The sequence below is a fragment of the Dromiciops gliroides genome, chromosome 5 (assembly GCF_019393635.1).
Source record: "Dromiciops gliroides isolate mDroGli1 chromosome 5, mDroGli1.pri, whole genome shotgun sequence".
NCBI classification, from domain to species: domain Eukaryota; kingdom Metazoa; phylum Chordata; class Mammalia; order Microbiotheria; family Microbiotheriidae; genus Dromiciops; species Dromiciops gliroides.
Genome location: NC_057865.1, coordinates 117,206,267 through 117,223,273, shown reverse-complemented (window position 1 = coordinate 117,223,273; position 17,007 = coordinate 117,206,267). Strand labels below are relative to the sequence as shown.

At 38.3% G+C, this 17,007-nt stretch overlaps 1 protein-coding gene and 1 pseudogene across 9 annotated transcripts in view; one reads left to right on the top strand and one right to left on the bottom strand.

Moving 5' to 3' along the window:
• The window catches only part of AHCYL2 (adenosylhomocysteinase like 2), a 160,585-nt gene that overhangs the window by 107,439 nt on the left and 36,139 nt on the right, over window positions 1-17,007 (top strand). For 3 of the 9 annotated variants that reach the window (XM_043966503.1, XM_043966508.1, XM_043966506.1), the window contains exon 2: window positions 12,332-12,440. In XM_043966503.1, coding sequence (XP_043822438.1) covers window positions 12,332-12,440 — 109 coding nt within the window. Of the gene's footprint in view, window positions 1-8,921; window positions 9,141-12,328; window positions 12,441-17,007 lie in introns of those variants that run through there. The other 6 variants (XM_043966502.1, XM_043966505.1, XM_043966507.1 and 3 more) reach the window with 4 other exon arrangements.
• LOC122728213 lies at window positions 6,558-6,749 on the bottom strand (annotated as a pseudogene).

Here is a 17,007-nt window from a genome sequence, read left to right as displayed (position 1 = left end):
TCTTAAAGCCAATTTGTATCCTAGGTACTGAAGTGAACCTGGAATTGACAATGTATTGGGTAAATGTAGTTTCCTATGGAGAAATAGTTTAACCCAAATGTGTAAATTAATCATAAGCTTGTATTGCTGAACCCAGAAGAAATCAGTTTTAATATTCTTTTTGTTGTTTTAAAATTTAATTAATTTATATTGGTACATTTGTTTGGACAGCTCCAAACACCAAGTGACCCCTCTGGTATAGTTCATTTCTTTAAGATAAACAAAACCATCAAATAGAATGTGGTTTATAGTTCATGTGATATTTTTTAATTGAAAGTGGATCCAAAGCATTAATCAGCTAATCAAGAATTTCTTAAGCCATTATATTTACTATGATGTTTTCTACCAACAAAATTACTATCAGTATACTGAAAGTATTCGTTTATGTACCATTTTTACTATATCACACTGGGGAGTTTGTCAGTGTTTGAGTAGGTTAGGTAAGTACACAACCTTACCCTCCACACCCATGCACCACTTTTCCTTTAATGAGCCTTTATTTCCAACCTTCCAATCATCCCCAGTAGCTAGCTTCAGGTTTTTATTAACATAACTTAGTTTAGTTTAGTATGTTTTATGGTAAAAATAAACTATTAACTTAGGAATTTTGATCCTGTATTTATTTTAGTGTAAACCTAGCTCAAAAAGCCAGATGAAGTCCCTCTCTTCCTCAGGAGAGTCTACTTTGAAGGAATTAAGTTTTGAGTGTCTTTCAAGGGACCTTAGGGAAGGATTCTGCTGTACATAAGTAGATCAGCATTTTTCAAAAAGGGATCAATAAAAGTTTTCCAGTAACTATTATTACTATACATATAAGGTCCTGCTGTCTCACCTACTGAGCACGTTTACTCAAAAACCCAAGTCCTCACTGGACTTTAACCCCATTTTCTAATCTTCCAGTTCTGTCATAAGGAAGCTACATCTTGGGAAAGTTATTATGACCATTGTTTATTGGCCTTTCCTGGAGCTGAGTGGCTTTTAAATCACTCACTCTTTTCATTATTTCATAATTAATTGCTTTTAAAGCCCTTTATTAAAGAATAAAATTCTCTTTGATTCAGGAAGTAGTGTTTTAAACCTTTACACTAGTTTAGCCATTTTATTGCCTTCTTCACCAAAGAAACCTGGTTCTCGGAAGGAATTCTGTGTTCGATTTTATAAATTATCCTGAACTTTCTTCCATGGGGAGGTTTTTGAGGTAATAGCCAGTTGCCATTCTAGTGAAGCCTTATGGATTTTCTGTTGGGGACAGTTAGAAAAGCCAACTCTTTATAGTAAAGAGGAGATAACTGAAGTCTAACTTCAAAAAGGAGAATGAAGAGGAAAACATACTTAATACAGAACTTCATAGTAATAATATGGTTAGGAAACAACTTTTTTTTCTTAGTTATTTTTTTTTATCCCACAAAACTTTGGACATAAAGTAGGAAATACTCTTCTCCAATTCATGTCTTTGCATGCTAGAATGCTGACAGTGTATTATTACTTCACAACAAAGTTTTAACCATCAGAGAGGAACCTCATAGATCTTCAAAGTTCTTCCTGTTTTCGATGATAATGTTTGATAAGTATGATAAGGAAGAACTCATTTCAGATCCTGTCTGAGACACTAGTTATGTGACCCTGGGTGACATTTGACCTGTCTGAGCCTTAGTTTCCTTATCTGTAAATGGGGATAATAACATACACCTAACAGGATTGCTATGGGGAAGAAATGAGTTAAAATATAGGAAGCACTTTGCAAACCTTAAAGTGCGATATAAATGCACTTCAATTTACTATTTTCCCTTTTACAGCACTCTCTTCCTCATCTCCCCATCCCATAAACATAATTCAAATAGAGAGTTTTACTTTCTGACTTTTTGTTATTAGGTAGCAAAGAGGAAGGAATTTCAGGTTCAATTTTTATGTCCTCATTCTACATGCTAGTTGATCTACCAGAGATTAGCCTCTTTGGCCCAAGTAATCTTGATTCTACACAGGATGTTAAATTATGATTTGGGGGGCAGCTGGGTGGTGCAGTGGATGGAGCGCCGGCCCTGGATTCAGGAGGACCTGAGTTCAGGTCCGGCCTCGGACACTTGACACGTACTGGCTGTGTGACCCTGGGCAAGTCACTTGACCCCAGATGCCTCACCAAAAAAAAAAACAAAAACAAAAAAACAAATTATGATTTGGTCAGGCCTATAGAACCAATTTGAAAGTGCTTTGATCTACCACCACGACTTCCCACCAAGCCAGCCACCAAACCCACTTTGCCTATCTATATTGGATTGCACAAATGTTTCTAAAGTAGTAAAGTCTTAAAGTATCTCTTAGTCTCTAGAAGCAGACCTCCCAGGGGGCTTCTACAATGGCTAGGATTTTAAACAAGGGAAAGTTTGAACCTATTTGGTTTCTTCATTCTGGAGCACAGATTAGTGTGGTGAAGTTTATCTTGAAGGTATTCTTTTCTCTATGGGTAGAAAGATGTATCTTAGATCATAGGAATACAGAAAAGTCCTTTCTTTGAGGAGTAAGGTTTTAACAGAAGCTCCTAATAGTATCAGAACCCTCCCATCCATTTTGCTAAGGGTCAGAACATACAGAAGCAAAGAGGAACCTTCCCAAAAGCCACCCTCAACCAACAAGAGACTTGAGCCACAGACAACAGTAGGCAATACTCACAGTCTCTTTTCCTCAGAAGTAGGCCAGTAGGAGAGGTAGGGAGGCAGAGTCACACAGTTTGGTGAGCCAGAACCACTGCCCTCACACTAACTCTTCATTAGTATGTTCTCTGGGAAGAATTTTCTTGGCCTTACCTAGGAAATACTACCAGTGAAAGTTTGGAGAACACATCAGATTAGGAATTTCCTTCGATATGTTTACAGCCCCCAAAGAAGCCCTAGTTCTTCTCAGTGGATGAGATGCCTCCTCATTCACATGGGGGATCAGCACCAAGCTTTCTTCTTTCTACATTTAAATATTTCCTCCTCCCACCTCTGTTGGCTCCAGTGCCTAGTACTTTTCCATAGGAAAAAGGTTGACGCTCTACAGTTTGAGCCAACTGGGGATTCCATTTTTCTCTTAGGGTAGAAATAATCCCAATTATAGGTGAAAAGTTTGTGCAAGTAAATGGCCTTTGTCACAGGTTGGGAGAGCAAGGTATCTGGTTAAAAAGTTAAGCAACATTTTCTGCTGGAAGCAATTAAGACGTCTTTATTTAAACAATAGCAGAAGCAGAACTCATCTTAACTTTAGATATTCTAAGACAATATGAGTACTGCTGTTACTACTTACAGAACAATTTCCTTGGACTTATAAAACAACAACAAGAGCTACTACTACCACAACTATACATATGAATCATCTATATAGAGATAGTAATTAAACTCATGGAAGCTGATGGGTTACCAAGAGAAAGCAGATAGAGGGAGAAGATGATAGTCTAGGATCCTCTTGGAAACACTTCACAGTTAAAAGTCATGATATGGTTGATGAGCTAGAAGAAGACTCGAGAAAACATAAGGCAGGTAATAGTAGAACCAAGAAAGAGTAGTGTTTGCTCCTATTAAATGAGATAGACACCACGACTTTCCACTTGGTGAATGCTAAATTTTCATTTTTGTATATTATAGCTGTTTCTTATCTTTTACTCAGGAACATAGGAAAAAAAACTTTTAGGTTGATGATTTCTGCTTATTCAAGTGATTCTATGTTGTTAGATGCAGCAACTAATCTGCCTACTACAACCAGAAGAAATTATTCCCCTAAAATGTTTCATATTACTGCTGTTGTGGGGTCATAATTTTGATAGGAAAAGCCCAGTTACCTAACAAATTCATCTAACACTATGCTTCAAGTAGACCTCACGAAAATCAATGACTCCCATTCATTCCGTGTTCTCTGCTATCTGTATTTGCTACTGTGTAAATATTTGAAAAACAGACAAGAAAGATTAAGTGGGTAGTCACAGGATATCATGAGTTTTGGGAGGCAATGTAGTATAACAGAAAGAACTGGAGTAGATTTCAGGGAACTTAGGTTGTTGGAAATTTGGATCTACTGCCTACTTTCCTAGCTTTAGGTGCGCCACTTCATCTGCTTTTACACACACACACACACACACACACACACACACACACACACACACACAAATAGACATTCAGGAAGGACAACTATTTGTTTCAGAACCACTTCATCTTAAATATTTTAAAAGAAGAATTTATACTTATTATATATTTTCCTTCTCCAAGTCATACCTCCAGAAACTGTACAGAGAATGGCATTATCTCTGGAAATTCAAGAGATTCCAGTATTTCATTTAATCAAAATTTATATTAGGTTCATTTTTTCCCCCTTTGGCTTTCAACTCCAACATTATCAGAAGTTCTCTAGTGATTATATTCAATGCTTTTTGGGTCTTCAAATTTTTAGTGGTGGGGAGGACTCTGAGGAAGGGCGGTCTGGAGCTGTGATTTCATTGGCCTAGGGAACTCATGGTGAGAAAATTCCTTCTACCAATACAACAGCAACTATTCTACAGTTAGAGTCTCAGTTGCCTGGGGCACTGAGAGTTAAGTGATTTAAGATATGTAGCCAGAGTAAAAAATCTGTTATGTCAGAGGCAGGACTTGAACCCAGGCCTCCCTGGTTCTGAGGCTAGCCCTTTATCCACCATAGAACACTGCAGTTAACTCCTACATTTTTCAGAGCCCAGCTCAATTTTGATCTTCTCTTTGAAACTTTTCCTTGATCAATAAACCTACAAAGGCTTTTCCCTTTTTCTGAACTCATGACTTTTATAATCTTTTATAATTTTACAATCATATGTCATTCACTCATATGCTATATTGTATCATCTCTTTTATTATTATTAATGTATTGTATTTCTTTATATCATCTACAATGCCTGGTAGATCATTATGCACATAATAGATACTCAATATCAAATCTCTATTAAGTGAAAAACCTGGAAAAATGTTTTGTCTCAGGGTCAAATACACTGCTGCATTATTAGGAAACATCTATCTTCAGTAGAAGAGAAAAAAGCAAGTTTTGGAGATGGTAAAATGGAGTTCTCTTAATCAGAGTAAATCTAAAGAAAGACTCACAAAAATATGTGTGCACCTGAACACAGCTACAGATGCTGATCTTCCTGAAATTTCCACATCACTCCTTGTTCAACATAAAGTTACTGGAGAGGGAAAACCTCTTTCCATCTGTGTTTCTAGTCCAAAAGTTCAAACTGGGTCATAGAATGGTGTGGGGTTTTTTAACCTCAACTAAAAAGCATATTAGGTTGAAAGGAAAAAGTAAAGTCAGAAAACATAGTAAATCAAGGAAATTGCTTTTTAGTTTAATATAAAAATAATGTGAAATAAAGAGAAAAGTGCTTCTGCCTTCCCAGAGAGAAAATATTTAATAAATCTTAGATATTGCCGGTGGGAGTATTATTGCAGTGACTTTTAGGATAACCCCTTCAGCACCTATACATAGTCTTCTTGTTGTTACAAGGAAATTCTATAAGTGGCAGCAGTATTGCTAATATTGACCCAGAATGTGTAAAGTCAAGCTAAGTTCTGCTTTTGATATTAATTAAATAAACATTTCTAAAGTCACACATTTTCCCCAGTTTCCTATGCACTGTATTTCTTTGTACTTTTTACCGTGCCTGGTAGACTGCTTCGAACATAGTAACTGGACATTTTAAACTGGTCTTAAACTCATCGTGTCCAAAACCGAATTCATTATCTTTCCTTCCAAAACCCTTCCCTCTTCCAAAGGCACCACCACCCTGCTCACATTTCGAAGTTGGTATTACCCTAGTTTCTTCCCTCTACATATCCAACCAATCAGCTATCTTTATCTCTCTTAGTTCAGGCCTTCATTACCCAGATCAGTGGCGTCAAACTCAAATAGAAAAGGGGCGACTAACCTGTACGTGAAGATCCTTGCGGGCAATGTTGACTTCGTTTTCAGATGTAAAATGATCTGTGCTTTATTGTGTCTTTATTCATTGTGTAAAATTTTTCCCAGTTACATTTTTATCTGGTTCTAGCACCACTGGAAGGCAGCATATTTGACACCTCTGTCCTGGATTACTGTAACAGCCTCCTAATCTGGTCTCCTAGCCTCAAGTCTCCCCCCACTCTAGTTCATCTTACATGTTACTGCCAAAGTGATTTTCTTTAAGCACAGATCTGACCTTGTCACTTCTCTCCTCAATATATTCCAGTGCCCTCCTGTTGCCTGTAGAACAAAATGTAAACTCCTCTGTTTAGCTTCTAATGCCCTACGCATCCAGGCCTCAAGCTATCCTTCTGGCCTCATTGGATATTACTCTACTTTCTGTGCTCTGTGGTCCAGCTAAACTGGCCTTCTCTCAGTTCCTCACCACATACAACACTCCTGGCTCAGTACCCAGAGTACACTCCCTCCTCACCTCCATTTCATAGAATCCCTATCTTTCTTTCTTTTTTTTTTATTTCTTTAATTAAATATTTTTATTCAACATGAAAATCTCTCAGCTAAAGCCTTTATTTCCAGGTAACTTCTTCATTAGGTTTTAGTTCTCTTTTAAATAACATGCTCTTATTCCGAAAAGCAGTTAGTTTTTCATCACTCCTCTTGTCTAGATAATAGCCAACAACAAATCCCATTGGTACCAGGATATGAACCTAGTGGTCACGCACAGCCTGAATCAAATTCACCATGATTGCTGCAGACCGGGATCCTGGGCACTGAGAACTTGGCCAAGACAATCCCTATCTTTCTTGGTTTTTTGTTTGTTTTGTTGTTGTTTCGGCTTTTGCTTTGTTTTGTTTTTTTTTGCGGGGCAATGAGAGTTAAGTGACTTGTCCAGGGTCACACAGCTAGTAAGTGTCAAATGTCTGAGGCTAGATTTGAACTCAGGTCCTCCTGAATCCAGGACCAATGCTTTATCCACTGTACCACCTAGCTGCCCCCCTATCTTTCTTTAAGATGGACTCAAGCACCATTTTCTGTGTATACTTTTTTGATCGCCTTGGCTACTAGCGCTCTCCATCCCAAACTATCTTTTATTTAACTACTTTGTATTTATTAGCATTATATTTATGCTGTTTATAGTTGTACTTGTGTCTCCCATTAGAATGGAAACTCCTTGCAAGTAGGCATTGTTTTGTTCTTTATACTTATATTCTTTTTTTTTTTTTTTGCAGGGCAATGAGGGTTAAATGACTTGCCCAAGGTCACCAGCTAGTGTCAAGTGTCTGAGGCCAAATTTGAACTCAGGTCCTCCTGAATCCAGGGCTGGTGTTTTTTCCACTGTGCCACCTAGCTGCCCCCTGTACTTGTATTCTTAACACCTATCACAGTGCCTGGCACAAAGGAGGCCCTTACTAAATAGTTGTTGATTGATTGATGATTGATGTGGTTCTAAAATCCCAGAAGTAAGCAATCATGCTCATCCAACACTACCATATAAGCTATAGAGTCAGTAGGTAAAAATCAGTATTTTAACTTAATTATTTTTTCCTTCACTTTTTGATAATAGCACTGGGCAAGTTTCCAATAATATTTATAATGGTATCACCATTATAGATCCAGGGCTAGACCCTCAGACCAGCTGTTTATTGTGCCATTCCCAGGTGCCAATCAAGAAGAGTCCCACATCCAGAAGCCCACAGATGAGAATGGAGACTATTGCATTTTAGCTTGGTATAGCTTTCTTTTTCATAGTCATTAATGCCACAGAACCGAGAAAGACTCACAGAAATCAGTTTATTTCCAAGCTGGTTTGCCTGAATATCTAACAAAAAAATTGAGATCATTTAGATAATAATCTAGTCTATCCCCTTAGCTGTGTTTAAATGAGCTTGCTTCTTAAAGGAAAAATTTTCAGTCATATTGCAGCTCTTCTCTCACCATGTCCCTCTCTAATCTTTTCCCTTTCCCATCAGCGATTTTATTGACCCCAGAACTGGTTCTAGCTTATGTTTTGTTGTTGTTGTTGTTGTTGTTGTTGTGTTTTGGTGGTGGTAGTGGTGGTGGTGGGAATGGGGGGGTAATGTATGCATTACCTTTGTTTTACTCTCCCCCAGTAGATCCAACAATTGCTCTGCCAGGAGAACCCCAAGATCCAGTCACCTAATACAATGCTTCATCCACCATTCCTAGTCCTGAAGTGATAGTGGTAGTTTGATTAACATTTTTATCTTGACAGTTAACAGGGCTGTTGGCCTCTGACAATTCTCAGGGTGTAGGGGAACCATCTACTTTCCATCCAGAGACAATAACTATGGAAAGGTGGAAAATGAGAGCAAGGTAACCCAAATGAGCAGAAACCAAGCCATCGAAGCTTTCCTGTGATCTCAATTTAGTAGGAAAGGCATCATATCTTTACTGCAGTGCAACAGAACTGAGGAAGCACTTTAACCCAGGACTAAAGCATGGGGCTGCAGCTCTGCCCTGCCCAAGGACAGGGGTATGCAGGCTAGAAAGGGACTTCCAAGTGATTTGCCATTATTTTAAAACTTTTTCTTAGCAATATCGTAAATCTCCGCGTTGTTTTAGTGGCTTGGTAGTTAATTTTTTTCTAATGAGGCCAGGTTAACTGAAATCATCTGACGTGGGGGAGAAAAGGGAGGAGGTAGTTAAAAAGGAACCTAATTAGCAAGTTAATTATAGCGAGCAAAAAGTGCACTGGTTATATAAATAAGCTATTGTTATGCGCATGCAAGTTGGGCCATGTCGGGGGACTTGTTGTTAAGGTTTAGAGGTCAGAAGATCCTTGTAATTAGGTGGAAAAAAAATAATAAAACAAAATCACTGCCACTACTCTAGAGCTAAGAATGGCTGCCGAACAGCTAGCAGAAATAGCTTATTAAATATTGGGGTTCTCCTGCCAGAATGCTGGCTGCGGCTGCTGCTGCTACAGGCAGTGCCAGGCAAGGCTAACGGCCCCACCAAAAACAGTCAGCTGGATCCAGAGCTGCCAAGATTGCTGATGGGGAAGGTGTAAAGACTGCACACCAGGGTCCCTGGACTGGAAAGGTGGTGAGAGGGTTATAGGGGATAGAACTATGTTAAGCAGCAAGAAGAAGTACATTGTCAGTGGCGGCTCTGGGATTAAAGCCCAGGTGAGGCTGGATTTGTTGGTGCTGCTGTTAGAGTAGGAAGCCAGTGGCTTCTATTTCTCCTCTTTCCCCCCTTCTTCTTGTGCCTAACCGAACCCTTCTCTCTCTGGCATGGAGTCAGTGTCTCTCCACTGGCTCTTCCTCTTTTGCCTCACTGCCTATTGGAAGGAGAGGATTCCCTCTGGATCTGGAGGAGAAGGGGTGAACATTATGTTACTGTATAGAGCTCCTTGGGTTTAACGTGCGTCCCAAGCAGGTAGGAACTTTAGATGATTTAAGGTGATGGAGACCATCAGTTGTCTCTATGACAGGAGGGCAGGGGAATGTATTGCTGTCAGAAAGTAGGCATTTGGGCTAAATGTGTATCAGCATTGTATTCCTGGGGGTGGGGAAGGACATTAGAGGACAGTAACTCCATCTATTTCTGGTCTGTAGACTTGATTAACCCCTGGTACTAACTGATGAGAAAACACTTAGCCCTGACAAAACTTCTCCATGACTCCAATTTTGCATGTTCGGTTTGCTTTCATGATTCCAATGTCTCAAATAGAATCGGTTTGCTAGCCAGTAAACAGAATTGTAAAGCCCTTTGCCTCTCTATTCATGAGGGTCTTAAAAGGCGTACCTAAACTTGGGACTAGGTCCGAGGAAATACTATGGCAAATGGAGAGGGTTTTTACAAGAAGAGAATACAACCTATAAAACTGTTTTAAGGAAGTGGTAGTTAAGTTTCTACACAGTGCAATGTTACTGGTATGTTTGAGTTTACAGACAATGGAGCACTACACATTCTCGGATGAATTAGCTACTCCAAAAAATATTGAAAAGAATAGTGGGGTGACATGAAAGTACCAAGTTTCTCTAAATTAGAATGCTAGATTAATTCAAATGTTATAACCTTGGTATATGGGACAGACTATCCAATTAAGGATCTATTGGCCCTTTAAAAAAAATAGCAAACAACATTCTAGTTAGTTGCTTAATGTGGGGTTGCATTGACAGAGAGCTGATTTGCTTGCTACCTTTTCTGTATCTTGTAGGTCTAGAAAGAATATGTGACTTTCTTCTTTTTTTTGTTTTTTGTTTTTTGTTTGTTTGTTTTTGCGGGGCAATGGGGGTTAAGTGACTTGCCCAGGGTCACACAGCTAGTAAGTGTTAAGTGTCTGAGGCTGGATTTGAACTCAGGTACTCCTGAATCCAGGGCCAGCGCTTTAACCATTGCGCCATCTAGCTGCCCCCATGACTTTCTTCTTAAAGAAAGTTTGAGAGAGACACTCTATATCCAGAATCATCACTGATCTATGCCTGGCATTCCACTCATGTTTTTGCCCCTTTTATCTTTAGGCTTGAGTTACCATTCTTGTAATCTGTATAAAACTTACTAAAGCAGGACAACAGAGAAATAATAGCCTATCACTCTCTTTGGAACAAATGTTAATTTGATCAGGATTCATTTTCCACTTGTTTTTGGATAACATCTGTAATTTTGTTGATATAAAGAATTCCTGTCGAGGAAACTCTCTACCAATTGAAATGAATACCTCTGCAACCTAAAGCCTCAAAGAGGTTCCTGAAGTTCTTAGAGATTAGATGACTTGAACTTAGGTCTTCAGCATTCTCAGGCCATGTAGCCACTAAAGCATGTGCTGCTTTGATCATATGTATACCTCAAATCCATCCTGAAGCAGTTAGACCGACTACATCGGAAGAGACAAACACCTGGCTGAGCTCTCCTCTCTCCCCCTCCCCCACCAGATTAAAAATGTCATTGGAAAATAATTGAACAAAATGCATAAAAATACAAGAAAAACAGGTAACCACGTTTTGAAACTAAGGCAATATGTGTCCCTTAGGGATGCTTAAGTATGGATTATTGCTCCCATTTTCATTAGAGTTTGACACTATTACACTAGAGCATGGGAAAGTAGAGGGTGGGGAGGAGGGAGAACCCCCAAATTTAAAAAATGCTAAATAAATGTAAAAAGTTATTTCTGACTTTACAAATCACCAATTTTGCATTATTGGGCAAACTGCTAAACCACGATGCCCAGCTTGTCCATCTACAAAATTAAAAGTCTCTTCCCCTCCCTTTACCCCCTACCATCACCTTGGGGAGATATTGAAGAGAGTAGTCAGGTGACATGAAAGCACCGAGTTTCTCTAAATGACAATGCTAGATTAATTCAAATGGTTATAACCTTGGTATTGAGTCATTTTTTTACACTCCAATATCTAGAGCCCTTACAACTCTATCAGAATGATAATAGTGGAACGATCTCTAAGCCACTGGGAAAGAACTCAGCCTGAGGAGGAGAAAAAAATGGATTCTGAAGCCAACAAGGACACGGTGTTCTTTATGAATACAGTACAGTCCTGATTAATTTGGATCCTGAACACACTCATCTTTTGTAAAAACCAGGAAAGCTGATGGCAGAGATTTTCAGAAAAGCTACTTCCAAGGCATAAGTTAAGGACAGTGTACATTCAGCCTAATCTTCTTCTGTAAAAAGTATGGTATATCACAGTGTACGGAATTATGACCATGAGGCCCTACAAGATTCTGAAACATCAAAAATGAAGTTATACTCACTCTTCTTACCTAGGCAGGAAAGTGGACTAAATTTTAGAAAGTTTTTCAACAATAAAGGATAATATGCAAAGTGTTTTCTGATCAATAACTTGGTTAGTTAGAATACCATATTCTTCTAGTTTTTCTTTTAGTTAAGATTTTATTTGTTTTCAGTGTATGGTCAATATATGTGATGATGACTTTGGATTTTTGCAATGAAGGCATTCTAGATTTTTGTAGAAACAAATTGTTTTATGTTAGGAGACCTGTCCTCCAACCTCACCAAGAGTCTTTTTTTTTTTTTTTTTTTGCAAGGGGCAATGGGGGTTAAGTGACTTGCCCAGGGTCACACAGCTAGTAAGTGTCAAGTGTCTGAGGCCGGATTTGAACTCAGGTCCTCCTGAATCCAGGGCCGGTGCTTTATCCACTGCGCCACCTAGCTGCCCCCTCACCAAGAGTCTTAACATTTCAGCTATAGTTTAGATGGAACATCCAAATCATCTTTACCTGAAAGGTAGGAAAGAGGCATTCGTGCAAGTGTGGGGGTTGCTCTGATTGACTTCTAGTCTCTCTTAATATGAAATATCTTTTGCTGGATGTAACTGGGACTTGTTTTCCTCAGCAGATCCAATTTGCTGACCAGAAGCAAGAATTCAACAAACGTCCCACCAAGATTGGACGCCGCTCTCTGTCCCGTTCAATCTCTCAGTCGTCTACTGATAGCTACAGCTCAGGTAGGTATAGCTGCCTAGGCTACTCCTATTCCAACCTAAATAAGAGCCTGTGAGTTCTTCATTAAGAGTAACCTCCTTTTCTTTTTAGTAGAAATTCAGACCAAAATTTCAAGTGGAATTATTTGGGGGTTTATGGGGAGAACTCATTTCTATCTTTCTTCTTTCCAACTCATAAAATAATTTACTTCATATAGAATCAGGACAGGATAATAAAGGAAAGACAATATTTGGACCTACCCAGAAAGGCAATAATGCCCTCAATAAAACTACATTTTAAGATTTGTGTTTTTCCATCCTTTGAATGCTCTCATTTCTATTTGTGCAGAAGTTCTGGGTACTTGCAAATTCAGGGAAGTCTGCCTTGCCCCAAAAAGCAATAAAGACATTCTGGCCAGCTCAAACAAGTTTTGTAAGATTTTTGTCTCCAATGCCTTCTCTCCTGGCCTGTTTTATTCCCTTGCCTATAACTTCCCTCTCTGCTTTGCATTGACACTAGCTCAGGGGTATGAGTTTGATGAGCTTTGGAAATCTGAGCAGAAACTATTAGAGAAACTATTAGTTCTTGTAGACCATTATTGGAAAATATTGGTCAGGTGTTTCTAACTAGCTTAAAAATTTTTTTAAAAAGACTAAAATGTCCCCAAAGGCTTAAAAATGCAGGCTATTAATGGCTTCCATTTAAAGGTACTCAAGTATTTGTTCCTTGATTCACTTAATCAGTATAATAAACATAACACAAAGCATCCCAACCTGATCAATGAGGATATTCTACCAGTGGTTTGTATTATACCTGAAGGACCAAGTATAGATCTGGTCTGCACTTTAGTAAAAACATTGAGAGAGCTGAAGAAGATTGGGAGAAAGGGGATTGAAATGATAAAAGGAATGGAAAGACTTCTGTATGGAGATAGAATCTTTTAAAAAGAACTCTCCAGTCCAGAAAGAAAATGGTGATCAAGAAGATGATCCAAATTTGTAGAAATATGAAGGAAATTGATAAAATAAGCATGTTTATTCAAATCCTGGAATTCTAGAATTGAAGGGAAGGGCTATGACTTAGCCTTGAAAGAGGAAATGATTAAAAGGAAATTCTGCTTTATAATGCAGATGATAAACTTGATAGTACTTGATACTTTAAGAGGCTAAAATATTAACAGATTTAAATAGGGTTTAGATAAGTTATCTTAGGAAACTAGGAGTGTTTTGGAGGTATGTACTCTTAACCTTTTGAAGCTGACATTATAGAAAGCAACTTTGTCATTTATTGGCACTGACAATAGTACTGTAGTGAATGAACTGTAGTCTAGCCTATCATAGCAGTTCTTTATTATGTTCTTATGTAATTCTGTATTGAGTTCATTCTAATCATCTTTTCACAATAACTTCATATTTTTATTAAAAATTTCAATTGTGGCCTGGATTTTTGCTTGTGGTCTCCACTCCAGGGGGGAAAAGGTGTGGGGTTTTTTTTTTTTTGGTTGTTATGTAGAGTTGAAACTTCATTCTTGGGCAGTACTTTTTAAGCTGATTAGGCTGTGTTCTTTAAACTTTCCCCTTCATAGCTTTGTCTAGTCCCTGAAGCTATGAACAGTGGGGCACATGACATAACTCCCATGAATTTTATCTGATTAATCCCAAATATTGTAGCTAATTTTTTCTGCTGAAACAACAGGAATAGATACATGTAAGAAGGAAATTCATAAGTGAATAATTTAACATGAAAGACAAAAATCATGAAAATTAATTATACATGTGTTTAACATTTAAAAGTGTGAATTCTAGTTTTCACTAATAATTGTACCAAATTTAGAGTATGCTCTTATAGAAGAGTCCTCTGTCTTGTGTTCCTAATGTTCATATGGTATCTTTTTTTTAATTTTGGTGGGACAATGGGGATTAAGTGACTTGCCCAGGGTCACACAGCTAGTCAATGTCAAGTGTCTGAGGCTAGATTTGAACTCAGGTCCTCCTGAACCCAGGGCTGGTGCTTTATCCACTGCGCCACCTAGCTGCCCCTTCATATAGTCTCTTAACAGAGTGGTTTAACACTGTGATGAGCCCATAGTTGCTCATGAATTCCATTGGTCAGTTTGAGCTGGTGGTCCATACAGATCTTGAAGTTTTTTGGATAGGTTGGACAAACAGAGCTATTTTTGTTAAGCATATTCTATTTAGGAATGTAAAATCAGAGTGGCTTGAGTTAGAAGGGATGCAATAGTCCCATCTGATAGCATTTCTCTGTTGAGTTCTTTATTGGAAACCTTGCTGCTTCATGAAACCATCATACATTTTGGCAACATTCCTCATAAAATATTGGTCTCAGAATTGAATATTACTAGTTCGATTCTGACCAGTGAAGAGTACCTTGGTACTGTTTATTTTCTTTCTTTTCTTTTTCTTTTCTTTTTTTTTTTTTAAGTGAGGCAATGGGGGTTAAGCGACTTGCCCAGGGTCACACAGCTAGTAAGTGTTAAGTGTCTGAGGCTGGATTTGAACTCAGGTACTCCTGAATCCAGGGCCAACGCTTTAACCACTACGCCATCTAGCTGCCCCTTACCTTGGTACTGTTAACTTCCTTGATCTAAACACCATACTTCTATTAATGTAGACTGAGATTTCATTTGCATATTGAGCATCCGAATGACACTGTTAACTCATTTGAGCTACTAGTCAGTTAACATCTCCAGGTTATTTTCTTGCAAACTTTTATCAGGAGCATTCATATAAACCTTGGTTAGGAAAAAACAAAATAGTGAAAGGAACTCTGGAGATCTAAGTGCTAGTCTTTTGTCCATATTTAATGTATTATGTGACTTCTCATCTTTGGTCAATCTCATTTTCTATCATAGAGGCATTGGGAAATAATGGGAAGTGAGGGAGAATATTTCTGTTGAAAATCCAAAAATGAATTGGCTTGCTGCTTTACAAATGAGATGTGTATATATGTACTTATAAACATTTGGGATCTACTTTCAACATTTATTATATCAGAGACTATAATAAATGTTCTCACATTTATGTGGAGGGATTCCTAAATTTTGCTTAATATATATATATATATATATATATATATATATATATATATATATATGAAAGAAGTTTTGAAACAGCCTCTATATATGAATCATTGAGAAGAAGGGATGATAATAACATGTATCAGAAGAAACTTTGTGTCAGGACATCTCTTTAAGAAAGGCACTTATATGCCTAAACTGTAGCCCCAGCCCCTTCCAAGCCAAGGACTGTGGCTCTGAGCTACATTTTGTTGTCATTTCCAAATGACAGTAGTCATTTCAAGGATGAGATAGGTTCTTGAAAGTATTTTGTAGAAATAAGCTTTTTTGAATGCTTTCCCCAAACCCAAAAACAAACAAAAACCTATTGGATTCAAAAGAGACTTTTAAAAATCAGATCATTCTTGTTGATATGTTTTTGAATAAAGCCTTTACAATGGGTTAATTAATTGCCACAGTTAATAACTGAGAGGAGGTGGGAGAACAGTGCCCTTTAGTTCCTGACTAGCTGTTGTAAAATCCCAAGAAAATCCTGATGAACAAAATCACTGTGTTGAATACTTTTCACTTTTTTCCCTAATGGATTAAAATCATTAGTTAAATAAATAAATCCTCACAGTATTACCTAGCACACAGATCACTTTTAACCCTTTTTATAAAGAACCCCATCTAGAGGCATCATGGTATAGTGGAAAGAATACTGGAAGTCAGAAGACCTGAATTCTAGTAATGGCTACATTATTAACAGCTGTGTGATGCTGGGTGAAATGGGGGTTGGGCCAACTAGCTATCAGGATGGACACACCTAAGTAGGGGAAGATTAAATTCTATAGCAAGAAAGTCAGTTAGGTGTGGCTACTACCTGAACTAGGAGACAGAGAGAACCCCAGAGGTCAAGACTATCATTTCAAAAGAAAATCCCCCTGACACTCAAAAGGTTTTCCCCACCCCCAAAGGGAACTCTCCTTTGTCAGGTGGTTGGTCACCCCATCCCACCCCTCCATTGTCAAGTGGTGGTCACCCCATCTACCAGCTATAAAAGCTCTTGCCTTTCTTCTGTTTGAGGAGAAACGTGTCTCAGAGAATCACGTCTCTGTGCCATTTTTTTCCCCTTGATTTCTCTCTTGGGCCCTTTCTCTAGCGCCCAAATAAAAAACTATTTTATTCTAATTAAACTGTGTTTGAGAGGGTATAATTCCTTAAAGAGGAATACCTAAGGACCACCACCACCACCACCTCTTCGCCCCGTGATACTGGGCAAGTCTTTGGATTTCAGCAAATTTGTCTGTAAAATGAAGGGTTTGAATGAGATGATCTCTACTGTCTTGCTGAGCTCTGAGACTCGATTTCCTATGAATGGAATGGAATGAGATACCTGTTATGGTAACCAATGCTTTGTTGGTTTTTCTTTGCCAGACTTCTAACAGTCTAGTTAGCCTCGGAAAAAGCAAAACTCTGGAGTTTTAACAAGGCCTAGACATTGGCATGACCCAGAGTCACCCATTCCTACAGCCTGTCTGATAATGTGTGTGTGGGATCTTTCCTGTACACGA